The sequence below is a fragment of the Oculina patagonica genome, chromosome 12 (genome assembly GCF_052425735.1).
Source record: "Oculina patagonica isolate OP01 chromosome 12, crgOcupat, whole genome shotgun sequence".
In the NCBI taxonomy this organism is placed as follows: Eukaryota; Metazoa; Cnidaria; class Anthozoa; order Scleractinia; family Oculinidae; genus Oculina; species Oculina patagonica.
The window spans coordinates 15148516-15162841 of record NC_135769.1 but is presented as its reverse complement, the minus strand read 5'-3'; the positions used below and the strand labels follow the sequence as shown (position 1 = coordinate 15162841).

The 14326-nt window shown below is 40.1% G+C and overlaps 2 protein-coding genes across 2 annotated transcripts; both read left to right on the top strand.

Annotated features, from left to right (window-relative positions):
- The first annotated feature begins 4616 nt into the window (after nucleotides 1-4616).
- On the top strand, nucleotides 4617-6901 carry LOC144633431 (substance-K receptor-like). The gene is made up of 3 exons (XM_078492307.1): nucleotides 4617-4626; nucleotides 4854-5006; nucleotides 6222-6901. The coding sequence occupies exons 1-3, from the start codon at nucleotides 4617-4619 to the stop codon at nucleotides 6899-6901; spliced, it is 843 nt and encodes a 280-aa protein (XP_078348433.1).
- A 4329-nt stretch (nucleotides 6902-11230) lies between these two features.
- On the top strand, nucleotides 11231-14326 carry LOC144633430 (uncharacterized). The gene has a single exon (XM_078492306.1). The coding sequence runs from the start codon at nucleotides 11231-11233 to the stop codon at nucleotides 14321-14323; it is 3093 nt and encodes a 1030-aa protein (XP_078348432.1). The 3' UTR covers nucleotides 14324-14326.

Sequence of the window (14326 nt, the reverse complement as noted above, 5' to 3'; positions counted from 1 at the left end):
ATCAAGCAATTGCTCTCAAGGCTCGTTTAAATTGTTAAGGAAATTTAATTATACACTCCTGTTCGCCAAATACTATCTATATACACAAAAACTACTCAAAAAAGAAATAAACACGAAAGAGTATATTAGGAAACTCACTTTCAAATATCAAATTGAAAAGCTATTTTGAACAGTTATCGACGCTGTTCTCCAGCCCTCCCCACTACTCTTACTGTTAGTCATAAGAGGAATACTGTGTGAACACTCCCTTTTTGTCTTTCGTTAAGGTGTTCATGTATGTATTCTTATTTTAGTGACGTAGGTGATACTTTAACTGGCTATCTCTTAGAACGCAGTAATTTTTGCATTAGAATTTTAAAAACATTGTCAATTAATCAATGGTTGTAAAACAAAAAATAAAATAAAAAATAAATAAAAACAAGTAAATAAATAATTACTGTAAATACTAGTGTAAACCGCTGCTGTTAATGTAATTCCGCTCCAAGTATGTAATTTTATCTTATGTAATTATGCATCGACGCCAGATACCGCTAGAAATGTATTAAGTAATTCTACTGTAAATAGTGTCACTGTATTGTATTTTAACAACCGTGTTGTCTTGTAATTTAAGAAGTATTGTTAATGTATTTATAGGTTTTCTTTTCTTTGTTTTGTCTTTGTGTGTACTGAAATGAATAAAAAAAATAGATGCCTTTTTAAATTTATTTCTTAAAATCTTTCTTGTAATACAAATGATAGGTTTTCTTTTGCTAGTTTACCTTTAATAGTTTGTAAAGCCACACGTATGTTGTTACTGATTTCTTAATAAAGACTTCTACTAAAGGCAGCAACACGCCTGCAAGATTTTCTTCTTCTTCTTCTTTCCTTTAAGCCATCGGTAAACAATTGATTTACTTTCACGGTCATGGAGGGGGAATTGCGAGCGCATCCGTCGCACCTCCCCTTCCCCTTCCTACGGGCATGCGTCAATTAAAAAAATCACCGAGGGAAAAGCCCTGGGAACGATCGCGAGGTCTACAACAAGAACAAAATAATTCGATTGAGGTGCTGCTGCTGAGATATTTTTTACATCGTCTACAGAAGTTCAGATCAACAATGAATTTATTCTAGGCTTTCTAGAGTTCGCATAGAATTAAATGGTCCCGAACATTTTATTTAACGGCAGGAGAAGTTTCGAAAAATACTCATGTTCCACACATTTTTCTTATAAGCTTTGTTAGACTTTTTTAAATATCAAAATTGAATTATAACTGGAACATCACAGACATTTTCATGATTTTTACGGTTAAGTGTGAAATCCGAATATTCATTTATACCGAACATTAATTTACTCCTAGGGGAAACATACAGTAGATCGGCTATCTACACTCAGTGTGATAAAAGTCATAAACTGAACACCTCATGATCATGATTTATTTTTTTAAATGGCAATGCCGAAAAATTTGGGATGGCACATAAAAATAGTTAAATCCGCGCCCTAATGATCTTTGTTTGCCAATATGACCAGAAGACATGTTTTGTCAGTTCAAAATTTATCACTCCTTGGCGAGTAAGGTCGGTATAAAAATGATCAAAGGCTCTTCGTGCAACCTTATGGTAATTCGATGAAGTGCCGACCGTCGCATTTTGTTCCAAATATTTAGGTGTCTAATTAAGTAATGCAATCTCACTTTATTTGCGTTGAATGTTTTATTTTTCCACATGAGTTGCGTCATTGATGGTTCGTGCTCTCACGTGTCGTAGCGCTATTCAGTTTTCACCACCAAAATATTTACTGATTAGACCCTTTTCAGCATTAAGCAAACTTGTTTTGTGAATATGTTTACTTTTCTGTCAGCACGTATAGCGTTATTTTTGAACAGCGGATAAAATTTGAAAGAAAGATACGCCAGAGCACTTCGTGTTTCTGCTCGACTCAAAAAGATAGAAAAGGGAGGACGTGACACGAGATGACGTGACGCGAAACAAAAACGTGCTGTGGATGTGGTGTTAACTAGAACACGTCACATGGCGAGCTAATAATTTTTGAAGCGTAACTACATGTAGCTCATAGCTGATATCAGTAATGTCACAATCTCACTTACTTTGCCTTTGAATGTTTTCTTGAATGGGTCATTGATAGTTTTTTCTTCAAATAAGCGTTCAATAATGTAACACAGTCTCACTTTATTTGCCTTTGAATGTTTTATTTTTCCATGGGAATTGCGTCATTGATGGTTCGTGCTCTCAGGCTTCGTAGCGCGAATTCTATTTCATCACAAAAATATTTAAGTGTAACCTTTGATCCTTTTTAGCATTAGGTAAATTTGTTTTGTGAATATGTTTACTTTTCTGTCAGCAAGTATAGCGTTATTTTGAGCAGCGAATAAAATTCAGGAGAAAGATGCGCGTTTCTGTCCAGGGGGGTACTCCGGCTTGTAAATGACGGGGATGATCGAATGGAGGCAAAACTCAGGACCCAAAAAATCCTTCAGTCTTCCGACATTACCCAAAAAAATCCCTGGACCAAAACTAACCCCCCAAAAAATCCCTTGTCAAATTACCCCTAAATTGCCAGAAGGGCAATAATATAACACAAAGAAAATCATAAAAAATTGAACGCTCGTGTTTGTTTATTCATCATACCATAAATACGCCAGGGCCGCACCAAGACACATTAGTTCATTTTTAATACACAACAAAATCCCCTATTTAAATCAAGTCACCCAAAAAAATACTTGCCAAATTTTCCTACCCAAAAAAATCCCGGAATCGAAAATTTCAAACCCAAAAAAATCCTTCGATCATCCCCGTCATTTACAAACCGGAGTACCCCCCCCCCCCCCCCCCTGGGCGTTTCTGCTCGACTCAAAAAGATGAAAAACGGATGACGTGATACGAAGATAATGTGACGCGAAACAAAATCGTGCAGCATGAATGTTGTGTTTACTAAAACGCGTCACATGGCAAGCGTAACTACATGAAGCTTATAGCTGCTATCAGTAATGTCACAATCTCACTTCATTTGCTTTTGAATGTTTTCTTACGTGAGTGGGTCATTGATATCGCATGCTCTAAGGCACCGTAGAGCGAATTCTATTCTCTTTTATCATCAGAGGATAAATTCATGCATTTAACGGTGAACGTGCATTTTTATCTTGTTGAAGAAGGCAACAGTAGTGGCCGAAACGTCCAAAAATAATATTTTTAGCCAGTGTCAACTTATTAATTCGAATTTTTAACATGCATGGCTACAACCCGAACATTTTTAGGTGCATGTGATCGTCTTTCGTTTTGTTTTGTGAAAATTCAACCTTGTTCCCTGAAAGAGAGAGACCCTGGGAACGAGGTTGTAGAGTAATTTGTTTTTGATTGACATGTGCTGAATGGCGTTTTAAGGAACCTTTCTGTCAGCACGTTCACCGTTAAATGAATGAATTAATTGCGGTTTAATATCAGAATGGAGTGAGTGAGTGAGTGAGTAAGTGAGTGAGTGAGTGAGTGAGTGAGTGGTCGAGTGAGGGAAACACGTGACTTCGCGAATGATCACTACAACCTCATTACCATGAGGTAAAAATTGCGAATAGTGGAAACTTTTTCGTCTGGCCACAATGAAACAGACTCAACACAGGTATGTATTAATTCCGCATTCTGTCTCTGAATAAACAACAAGAATGGTTATTCAAAATAAAAACTCTTTGCCTTCACTGAGAGGAATCGAAAGAAGATGACACTGAATAATTTGCGGAATATTATTGCTTTCTATTTCTGTTTAAGTTGGAGGTTTTTGACACGTTATTAATTGTTATTCAAGCTTGTGAGAAGTATATATACTTCAGTACAAAATGTTTCTAAACGACTTTTGGGATTTTTTTAATATAAAACAAGACAGAGGCTGAGCTTTTCCTCGAGTACTTTTCAATTTGCATAACAGTTGATCAAAACAAAGTCTCACAACAAAGACAGAGAGAAAGCTATTTTGTTAACTTTTTGGAGCCGTGGAGGCCTCAACTTACCTCTAGAAACGTTCGGAAATCATCATGTTTTTTTTTTCATTTTGTTCGAAATGCTGAAAGCAACAACGAGTATCATCATCCTCTGCTTATAAATCTTGCACAAAAAATATCGTTAACCTTTTCAAAACTGTCTCCAAAGGAAGTAAATTGCCATAAGCTTATTTTTCAGAAATATATACGAAATCGCTGAAGCTCAAGAAAATGACGTTGATATCATCAGTTGTAATCGTTTGTTTTTTATCATGATATTCCGTACGACTTTCAATAGAGACTACTACACCTTCAGTTTGTGTACTTGGTGTCTCTTTGGTCTGAAATTAAAAAGAAATGTTAACTATTTAGGAACAGTATCTTGTAATCTTGAAAGCTTCAGAAATCCTTATTCCTTTTACATCGTTTGCTTGTAATTTCAAGGTTTCCTGTGCTCGCGTCAAAAAAGGCCCGATAAGAAATACCAGTACTGAGGGTGAATAAGCTCTTATAGAGAATATTATTTTCTCTTTCAAGTGTTTAATTATATTACGTTTTTCATTGGTTATATATTCTGCTACGTTAATTTTCAAATTCTCAACCTGAGAGAGTTAGCCAGTGCGGTTCATCCTTCATTCGTGCTCAACCGAAATGTTGCGCAGTAAATCACTCAACGAGAGATCCGCACATCATGCAACGCGCAAGGAAAATCTACGTGGGGCACTGGTAACGATAAAATATAATCTAAATAAATATAGAGGAATTCGATGGCACCGACATAGATTGTTTATCCCTAGTTACTTTATCTTCTCAATAGTGTGACGACCGTAGAAAGCCGGGCACTGATTTCCACATATTGTTGTAACTAATTGCAATTCATCTCAACAGATCCTCAGGACACCGCTGACCTAAAATACAGCCGTCCCACCAAAGTGATTTTCACCAGCGCCATGTTGTTCACCTTCCTGGTGTCTGTGATCGGCAACTCTCTTGTGATCTACGTCATAGCCAAACATCGCTCCATGAGAACATCAACGAATTGTATCATAATGAACTTGGCGGTTTGTGATCTTTCGATCACTGTACTCAGACTCCCTCGTTAATTGCAGCGCTCCACACAGGAGACACGTGGTTTGGGGGTACCGTGGGGAACTTTACTTGTAAAATGATCGCTTATGCAGATTCTCTTTTGCTCTACTGTTCTGTTTTCAACTTGGTTTCCATCACCATCGATCGATTTCTTGCCGTCACTCGACCACTACAGTATGTGGTCCTTGGTCCGTGAGGTCCTTGGTCCGCGACTTTTTCGAATATGATTTAATATTTCCTCGATAACTAAACTTCGGCAAAAAATGAATGTTTCCAATGATTTTTTGACTATTCTTCTTTGGTATGTCAAATTTTCAGCTTTTGTACTGTCGATTACGGTGCGAAATCCACGCTTGTCAACAGACAGGTAAATTTGCCTTTCTTGAAATTTCAACTTTTCGCGGGTCCGTGAATTACATGGTCGCGTTTACTAAGCTAGTGCGTAGATAAAACGCAACGGGAAAACGTGTTTTTTTGGAGAACAGGTTAATAGATCAACTGATTTCAGCAGCTGTGAAGAGATTTGCTGCAGAGTTGCAAATTTTCGATTTAGCGACTAATGAAAGTTATAAACAATTTTCGCACATGGGTCCTTGGTCCGTGACCTTTGACTGTGAATAAAAAAAATTGTTTTAAAACAACGATAATTCAGTAAAGTAATAAGCACCGGCTGCACACATTGGTCCTACGGCATTTATCCTCGCGTCGAATGTTTCAAAATAAATTTGGAAAGTTTTAAAATGAAGAAATAAATACGCGGGTTTGTGTCGGAGACTTCTGTCTGAAAGAAATCTCAAGAATATACGGGTGGTTTTATACTCGCACCTCACAACGACTTCCAACAAGACTGAAGCTTAAAAATGTCAAAAATAGTAAAGAATAGATTAAATATTGCTAAAATGTTGTATCTTTTTTGAAAATTATCGCGATTCATAGTAATTTTCAGGCTGTTTACGTGACTCGCGGAACAAGGACCACATCTGCGGACCAAGGACCTGCGAGCACGTTCACTGTTTTTTGAATTACACGAAAACTATTTTAGTTAAGACGTTGTCACTTTGTAATTATAAAGACAGACATAAAATCTATCTTCAAGAAAAATTTCAGCCCATCGGGCTTTGATTCAGGTAAGATATTCAAGTTTATAACTTTTACTCGCGGACCAAGGGCCACATACTGTAACGTATAAATTGTCATCAAAATGGGTCGTAAAAATAGGAATCCCAGTTATTTGGCTAATGTCAGCTCTGTTATCGATTAACTCGGTATTGATAACAAAAATTGTTCATGACAGAACGCCGAAATGCATTATGTCTGAAGACAGCTATCAAGAACATTATATATCGACGCCTTGTTTCATTGTCTCGCTTCTAGTTTTGATCGTGCTTTATTCTATAATTGCTTATCGTCTTTGGAGACGAAAAATTCCAGGCGAAGTTTCCAGCAATCAGCATGTCCTTGCTATTCGTACAGCACGAAAGGTCACTGTTTTGATGATATCAGTTGTAATAGTGTTTTTTGTTTCATGGGCGCCAGCCTTTGCTCTTGTATTCTTTAACTTCATTGATTCAATGTTCGCTGAAATGTTGGCAATGAAATACCCCTTTTTGTTTGCTGTCAGTTATTGGTTAATATTAAACAGCAGCGCGTGTAATCCGTATTTGTATTTTATTTTTATTGAAAGCTTCCGTCAGAGCCTAAAAAGTGCTTGTTTCAGATGTCGTGCTCCCGAATTAAGACAAGAAAGGCGAATTGAAACTGAACAACCAATGAATAAAGGGCAAACTTTGAACAATTTCACTCGGAAGGAAAGAGCTATTGAGTTGACGGCCTACACCACTGTATAACCGTCCTAAGTTGCGCCCCTCAAAGAATCCCCGGCTTATTTGTAGTCATAAATAGACGGTGGCAACTATTGCTGTCAGACACGCTGCTCTCGATTCAAGGTCACACACAGACCTCTGAGCTTGATTCCTCACATATCAAGAGTCGATCAAATCCTGGTCGAGTAGTCGTAGCCAGACGCATGGACCCCAGATTTCTAAACTCGCTTTTTGTCTTGTGACGTCATGACTACGTCATGACGACACAAGATAATACTACAGGGGACAAGGTGCATTCCATGCGTATTTGCTTTCTGAGGCCGCGGAATTTTCCCGCCATGTCAATATTTTTCCCGCCATGTCAAAATTTTCTTTTTTTAGTAAATGCCGAAAAATGCGATCATCAGATTTAAACAAAACAGATGCAGACTTCTCAACCTCAAAGCACTGGAAATCGGACAAAAATAACTGAAAGAGTCCTTAAACCAGGCGCTAATCAAATGACTTGTTACTCTGTTTTTTCGTGAGATTTCTGTTTCTCGTCGTGAGATTGAAGTGAAAACCGTGAGTCTCAAGACAAAATCGTGAGACTTGAGAGGTCTGCAGATGCTGTTTACACTGACAGTTGCGTTTTTTTTAAGCTTTTTGTTTGTTTTTCTTAGTGATAAAAGCAATCACACGAGATTCCCACCATTCTAGTCATATTAGTCAATCTGATAATAGCTACCGTTTCGTGAGAACAATGTGTTTTATGATTTTGATACAGCAATAGGGGAAAAGCATGTCTTAAACAGGATTGCGCCTTACAGAACTGTAGGTATGTCGACCGACAATATGTCAGGAAAACCTTTTTTTGCCGTTTCCATTTTTGATTAGATCCTATTTCAAAGATGTAATCCGTAGTAGTCGAACCACATGTGTGCTAGCTTAGGCAAGTTAGAATTTGTGCTGATTAAACTAGTTCAAAACAACTGATCCCGTGGACATTATTTTCCTTGTGTGTCTTCAATTTGAGTATTACTCGAAGACACACGCGAAAGGTCAACCATGAAACTTTGCTTGGTAGTGTGCGTAAGTTTATTGAAACGTGAGGCTGAAAACGTTCTTATCAGTCACAGACACAAAACAACAAAGGAGAATATGTGACTTTGTTGACCTTTTTAAGATATTTAAGAATTATCTGTGACAGATAAATGCTTATGAATCTGTGTGTGTCTGTATTCTTTTTGTGCTGTTATCGGAGTCCTATAACTGTTCAACGGCTACATGCTGGAGTGTACTTTGAATTTAAGTCAAGCCTACTTTCGGCTGCTTGGAAAAATCGCTTTTGATAAGGTGTCGGAAACAAGTCGCGTGACAATAATAAGTACAAACATTATCCGCCTGACAGAAATAGCAACGATCAATTAGTATGAATCAAAATGGACGCTTAATTACCGTAATTGTGATCGGAATGGATACTATTAAGTCATCGATTTCAAAACTTTAAGCATGTAATCTTATACAATAATTAAAGATAGAAACTTCATGGACAGTTACTCAGAGTTTCACGCACGAAGCGATCATCAGACTGTGTCGTTAGATGTGGTGAAATACAATTTAAACTACGTTCATGGAGGACGGTTGGAACGATCCTGTCTCTGATTGGCTGTGTAGTACTTGTTTTCGTGCCTGCACTTGGTAACAAGCTCAGATCTTTTGTTCAAGAAGGTGGATCTGTCAGCTGATAGTATGCAGAGCTTCTCCGTCAGACACAAATTGCAGCGTGACGGGTTTCCCCTGTAAGCGCTTGCTCTCGTGACAATGGACCACTTGATCGAAAATTCGGTGTTGTTGTCTTTCAGGTCCCAAATCTTATATATATTTTTTAGTTGGATTTTAAGCCTTTCGCGTGAGAACCTTTTGTAGTTGGAATAAACCTTTGTTTTTATCTTTAGCTGTGGAATCGTGAAGTTCAGCGCAAGCATTCACGACAAAGGTTTCTGAATTGACAAGTGAATCAAGAGTTTCGTATATCGTGTTGTGAATGTCACAACTTTTATCGAGCGACAAAAGTAGCTTTAGTTTTAGTTTAAATTTTAGGGGTGAGGAGTCTAAATGTTTCTTTATTTTAGATGCACGCTTTTTAATTTTCGATATCTTTACAAGCAATAAATAGACGTGAAAAGCGGTCTATTTTCAAATAAATTAAACTCTGAAAAGAGTCACAAGACACTAAGCCCAGAGGGCTTTTGATTATCTTGTTGGTGATCAACTTTGCTCAAGTTTGAGCGAGCGTTACACCACATACAGCACAAACTGCGCAAACTATAATAAATATAAAATAATATCTGTAATATATAAATATAATATCTGTAACTACTAAAATGTTACAACTTTATTTAAACTGAAAGCGAATTGTAATAAATCCCTTTACCCACAATGTAATAAAGATTTGACGCAAAATGTAGTCTGAAGAAGGGTAACGCACTCATTTCTAGTACTAATATCGTTTTACTTGGACTCTTTCTTTTTTTTTGATAAGAAGTGTAAGAATGCCAATCTTGCTTTGCTTTGCTAGGCCTGTTTCTGGTTGTTATTGAATTAAGTATTAAATAGTTTTTGCTAAAAAAAAAAAAGGAAAACGGGGTTACACACACACACATTTTTTTGATATTGCTTTGGTCTAAAAGAGTGCTGTTATTTCTAAGAAGGCTAAGAATCCACTAAGAATCCACTAAGACCACTTACAAAACACACCGTGATACATATCTGCGTTTTTGTCAGTACATGGGATACAGCCCTGTACCTGCCCAGCCTGATCACTTGCTGCAATATGCCGCTTTTCTCGCCAGGAGCCTCAAGGCTGCTTCTATCCGGAACTACCTTAATATTATGGGCTTACTACATAAAGAATTTGGCCTTCCTAACCCGCTACTTAATAACTGGCCTCTTAAATCGCTGCTAACTGGTATTAACAGGGTCAAAGGACTAATGCCTAACCAAAAACTACCTATAACACCTGATTTATTGCTACGCCTTCACAGCAAGTTAGATTTTACCGCTAGCCTTGATGCCTCATTTTGGGCTATCTGTCTAGCTGCTTTTTACGGCATGTTTCGCAAATCTCACCTCCTACCTTCAGCCGCTAATAAATTTAATCCTTCTAAGCAATTAACAAAGGCCAATTTTAAGATCTTCCCTTGGGGTGCACTTATCACTATTCGATGGAGCAAAACTATTCAATTTCGAGAACGAATAGTGGAAATCCCGCTACCATACATACCAGGTTCAGCGCTATGTCCAACCACAGCCATTATCAATGCCTTTCGGTTTACATCGTCTTTCTCTACTGCGTCTTCGCAAGCATTCAACTGGGTTGACGACTCTCGCATGATCCATAATTTTACCTATAGCCCCTTCATCTCCAAGTTGCGGCTCCACCTCTCCTCGCTGGGGTTCGACCCTAAACTTTACGCTGGTCATTCATTTCGCAGGGGGGGTGCTTCCTTTGCCTATCAGTCAGGCGTCCCCATAGAACTAATTAAGGCTCTTGGCGACTGGCGTTCCGACACTATTCTAATCTATTTAACCATGCCTTTAACAGTTCGTTTACATTCCGCTAACATGCTCTGCAAAGCTATTTTACAACATAACTCACATCACTAACTAATTTTATTTTATTTTATTATTATTATTATTATTATTATTATTATTATTTTTTAACCTTTCACATTCCACTCACCCTCCACCTTGGGTTTGGGCCTTTAGTTATCTTATTTAACAGTGATTGTAATATAGTTAAGTGAAGTTATGTATAATTATAATAAACTGCCTTATAGCGAAAATAGCGAAGTAAAAGCGAAACTGGAAACTGCTAAAGGCCGAGCTCTACGGCACTGCTGCTACGATAGTTAGAAATGTACAATACACTAGTCACAAGAGCTTTGTAAAGTACAAGTATGTCGACATAACATTGTGTAATCATGCTCGTGGATCTATTTTATTGGCTAGTTTAATGTCTTGTGATTTTCATGACATTTACAAAACTATTGCTCAATAGAACTGCATGGTCCGACCAGTGAAACTACTGAGCCGTCTCTTACTGTCTAGATTTATATTAATGGTATTAATATCCATTATAATTCTCGGCGGCTACCAAAGTCCAACCCCTCGTCCTCGCCGTGGTAGCTGGTAACAGGAAAGTAGGGGATTGCCGTCCAGGGCGAAGTATGGTGGAGGATTCGTTCCTCCGGGCCGCTACGGTAGCCATGAAGGCCTGCACGGAACCCTGAAAACCCCTGGCTAACGGGGCTCTGGTGAAGTTTGAAGGGCTAATCACCCATCAAATGGATATTAATGATTACAGAAACCATGGGAAACATGCACAAAATCACATCTGTCTTTGGAGGAGAGAATGCCCCTTCGGGGGCTAGTATGACGCATCGCTGTGAAAGCCGAAGGGAAGCAGCGATGCCGACCCCTCTCCTTACCCCGAAGACAACCACACTATTTGGCACGTGGAACGTCAGGACCATGTACGAAGCAGGTAAAGCTGCCCAGATTGCTGCTGAGATGACCACTTACAACTTGTCAATCTTGGGCCTTTGTGAGACAAGATGGATCGAGTCAGGCTGCATAAGGCTGTCAACAGAGCAGACTGTCCTATACTCAGGTCATGAGGATGCAAATGCTCCCCACACAGAGGGTGTTGGATTTATGCTGACTCCACAAGCTGCGAAGTCACTCATAGGATGGAACCCAGTATCATCCAGGATAATAACAGCAAGGTTTCACACTAAGATCGGAAAAGCCACCTTCATTCAGTGCTACGCGCCGACGAACGAAGCTGATGATGAGGCAAAGACTGACTTCTATGAGAGGCTGCAAGGTGTCATAGACAGAATAGCTAGAAAGGACTTGATAGTGTTGCTCGGGGATTTTAACGCAAAGGTGGGGAGCAACAATACAAGTTTTGAGACAGTTATGGGAAAGCAAGGTCTTGGTGAAATGAACGAGAGCGGAGAGCTGTTTGCCGACTTTTGCTCCTTCAACAAGTTTGTCATCGGCGGAAGCGTTTTTCCGCACAAGAGGGTACACAAGGCGACTTGGGTCTCTCCAGACGGCAGAACTGAGAACCAGATTGACCATATCTGCATATCATCTAAGTTCAGAAGGTCATTGCTTGATGTTAGAGCAAAGAGAGGGGCCGATGTTGCTTCAGACCACCACCTTCTTGTAGGCAAATGCCGTTTGAAGCTGAAGAGCTATAACACTGGCATGCAGAAAATAAGCCATAAGTACAACATCAGGATGCTGAAGGACGATGAGATAAAGAACAGATTCCAACTCACCATCTCCAACAAGTACCAAGTGTTGGCAAGCCTTCAAGAAAATGAAGAGCATCGGGAGGAAAGGGAGAACCAAAGCACAGTCAACGAAATGTGGCAGGCCATGAAAAATGCATGGAAGGAGACGTGTGAGGAAACGCTGGGAAGAGAGCGCAAACAGCATAAGACCTTTTTGAGTCTAGACACCCTGAAGAAGATAGAAGCCAGGAAGAAGGTGAAGGAGACGTTGAATCACAGCAGAACACGAGCTAAGAAAGCAGAAGCTCGCATCAGATACTCGGAAGTCAACAAGGAAGTTAAACGTAGCATCAGAAACGACCGAAGGAACTTTGTGGAAGACCTCGCGCGACAGGCAGAGGAGGCATCAGGCAGAGGCGATGCAAAAGAGCTGTATTCCATCACAAGGAAACTGGCAGGTGATAGAAAGATCCCGGAAAGACCTGTCAGAGACAAGAGCGGAGAGTTGCTCACTGACCAAGAAGAACAGCGAAAAAGGTGGGCAGATCATTTCAAAGAACTACTCAATAGACCTCCGCCAAGCGAGCTGCCTGACATACAACCAGCCAACACACCTTTGCAGGTCAGCGAGAGTAAGCCAAGTGAAGCAGAGATCAAGAGAGCCATCAGACAACTGAAGAATGGAAAAGCAGCTGGTCCCGATGGCATACCATCAGAAGCCATCAAGGCAGATCTAAACACCTCGACCAAAATGCTGTATGAACTGTTTGGCAAGATCTGGGAAACGAACGAGATACCAGATGATTGGAAAGAAGGCTACCTAATCAAACTTCCAAAGAAGGGAGATCTGAAGGAATGTAAGAACTGGAGAGGAATCATGCTGCTGTCAACGGCCGGAAAAGTACTGAATAGGATAATTCTGGAGAGGTTGAAAGTAGAGGTGGACAAACGGTTGAGAGAAGAACAGGCTGGGTTCAGGAAAGATAGGTCATGCACAGATCAAATTGCTACCCTGAGGATCATCTTGGAACAGTCTTTAGAGTGGAACTCTCCTGTTTATGCGACCTTTGTGGACTATGAGAAGGCATTCGATAGCGTTGATAGGGAAGTGTTGTGGAAGCTGCTACGCCACTATGGCATCCCAGAGAAATACATCACTCTTATACAGAAGACCTATGAGAAGTGCACCTGTAGAGTCATCCACAACGGAGTTCTTTCAGAACTGTTTGAGATGCTCACTGGAGTGCGCCAGGGTTGCTTGCTGTCGCCCTTCTTGTTCCTGCTTGTCATCGACTGGATAATGCGGAGGACGACAGAAAAACATCAGGATGGCATACAGTGGACACTCACGACCCGGTTAGAAGATCTTGACTTCGCCGACGACATTGCCCTTCTTTCACATAACCACAGGAGCATGCAATCCAAGCTAACAAGACTGGCAAAGATCTCAATGCAGACGGGCCTTAGGATCAGCAAATCCAAGACGAAGGTGATGAGGGTTAACACCAAGAATGCAGATAGGATAGAACTAGATGAGGATGAAATCGACGAGGTGGAGGACTTTGCGTACCTTGGAAGTAACATCAGCAAGGACGGTGGATCTGATCAGGACATACGAGTGAGGATCGGAAAGGCAAGAACTGCATTCACCATCTTGACACCTGTTTGGAGATCAAAAGTGATTTCCAGAAAGACCAAACTACGGTTATTTAATACCAACGTAAAGTCAGTCCTCCTTTACGGCTCTGAAACGTGGAGAGTAACAAAAGCGAACTCCACCAAACTGCAGACCTTTATCAACAAATGCCTGAGATCCATCATGGGCATCCACTGGCCAGAGGTCATAACAAATGAAGAGCTTTGGACAACAACTGAGCAGGAAAGGATCAACATCCAGATAAGAAGGCGAAAGTGGGGTTGGATTGGGCACACCCTCAGGAAAACAAACTGCAATGTCACCAAGCAGGCACTGAGATGGAACCCACAGGGGAAGAGGAGCCGAGGCCGTCCCAGAAACAGCTGGAGGAGGACGGTAGATGACGAGGCGAGCAAAGCAGGCTACACCTGGACGCAGATTGAAAGGATAGCCCAAAACAGAACACGATGGCGAGCAGTGGTTTCCGTGGACCTATGCTCCATGGGGAGCGAAAGGGTTTAAGTC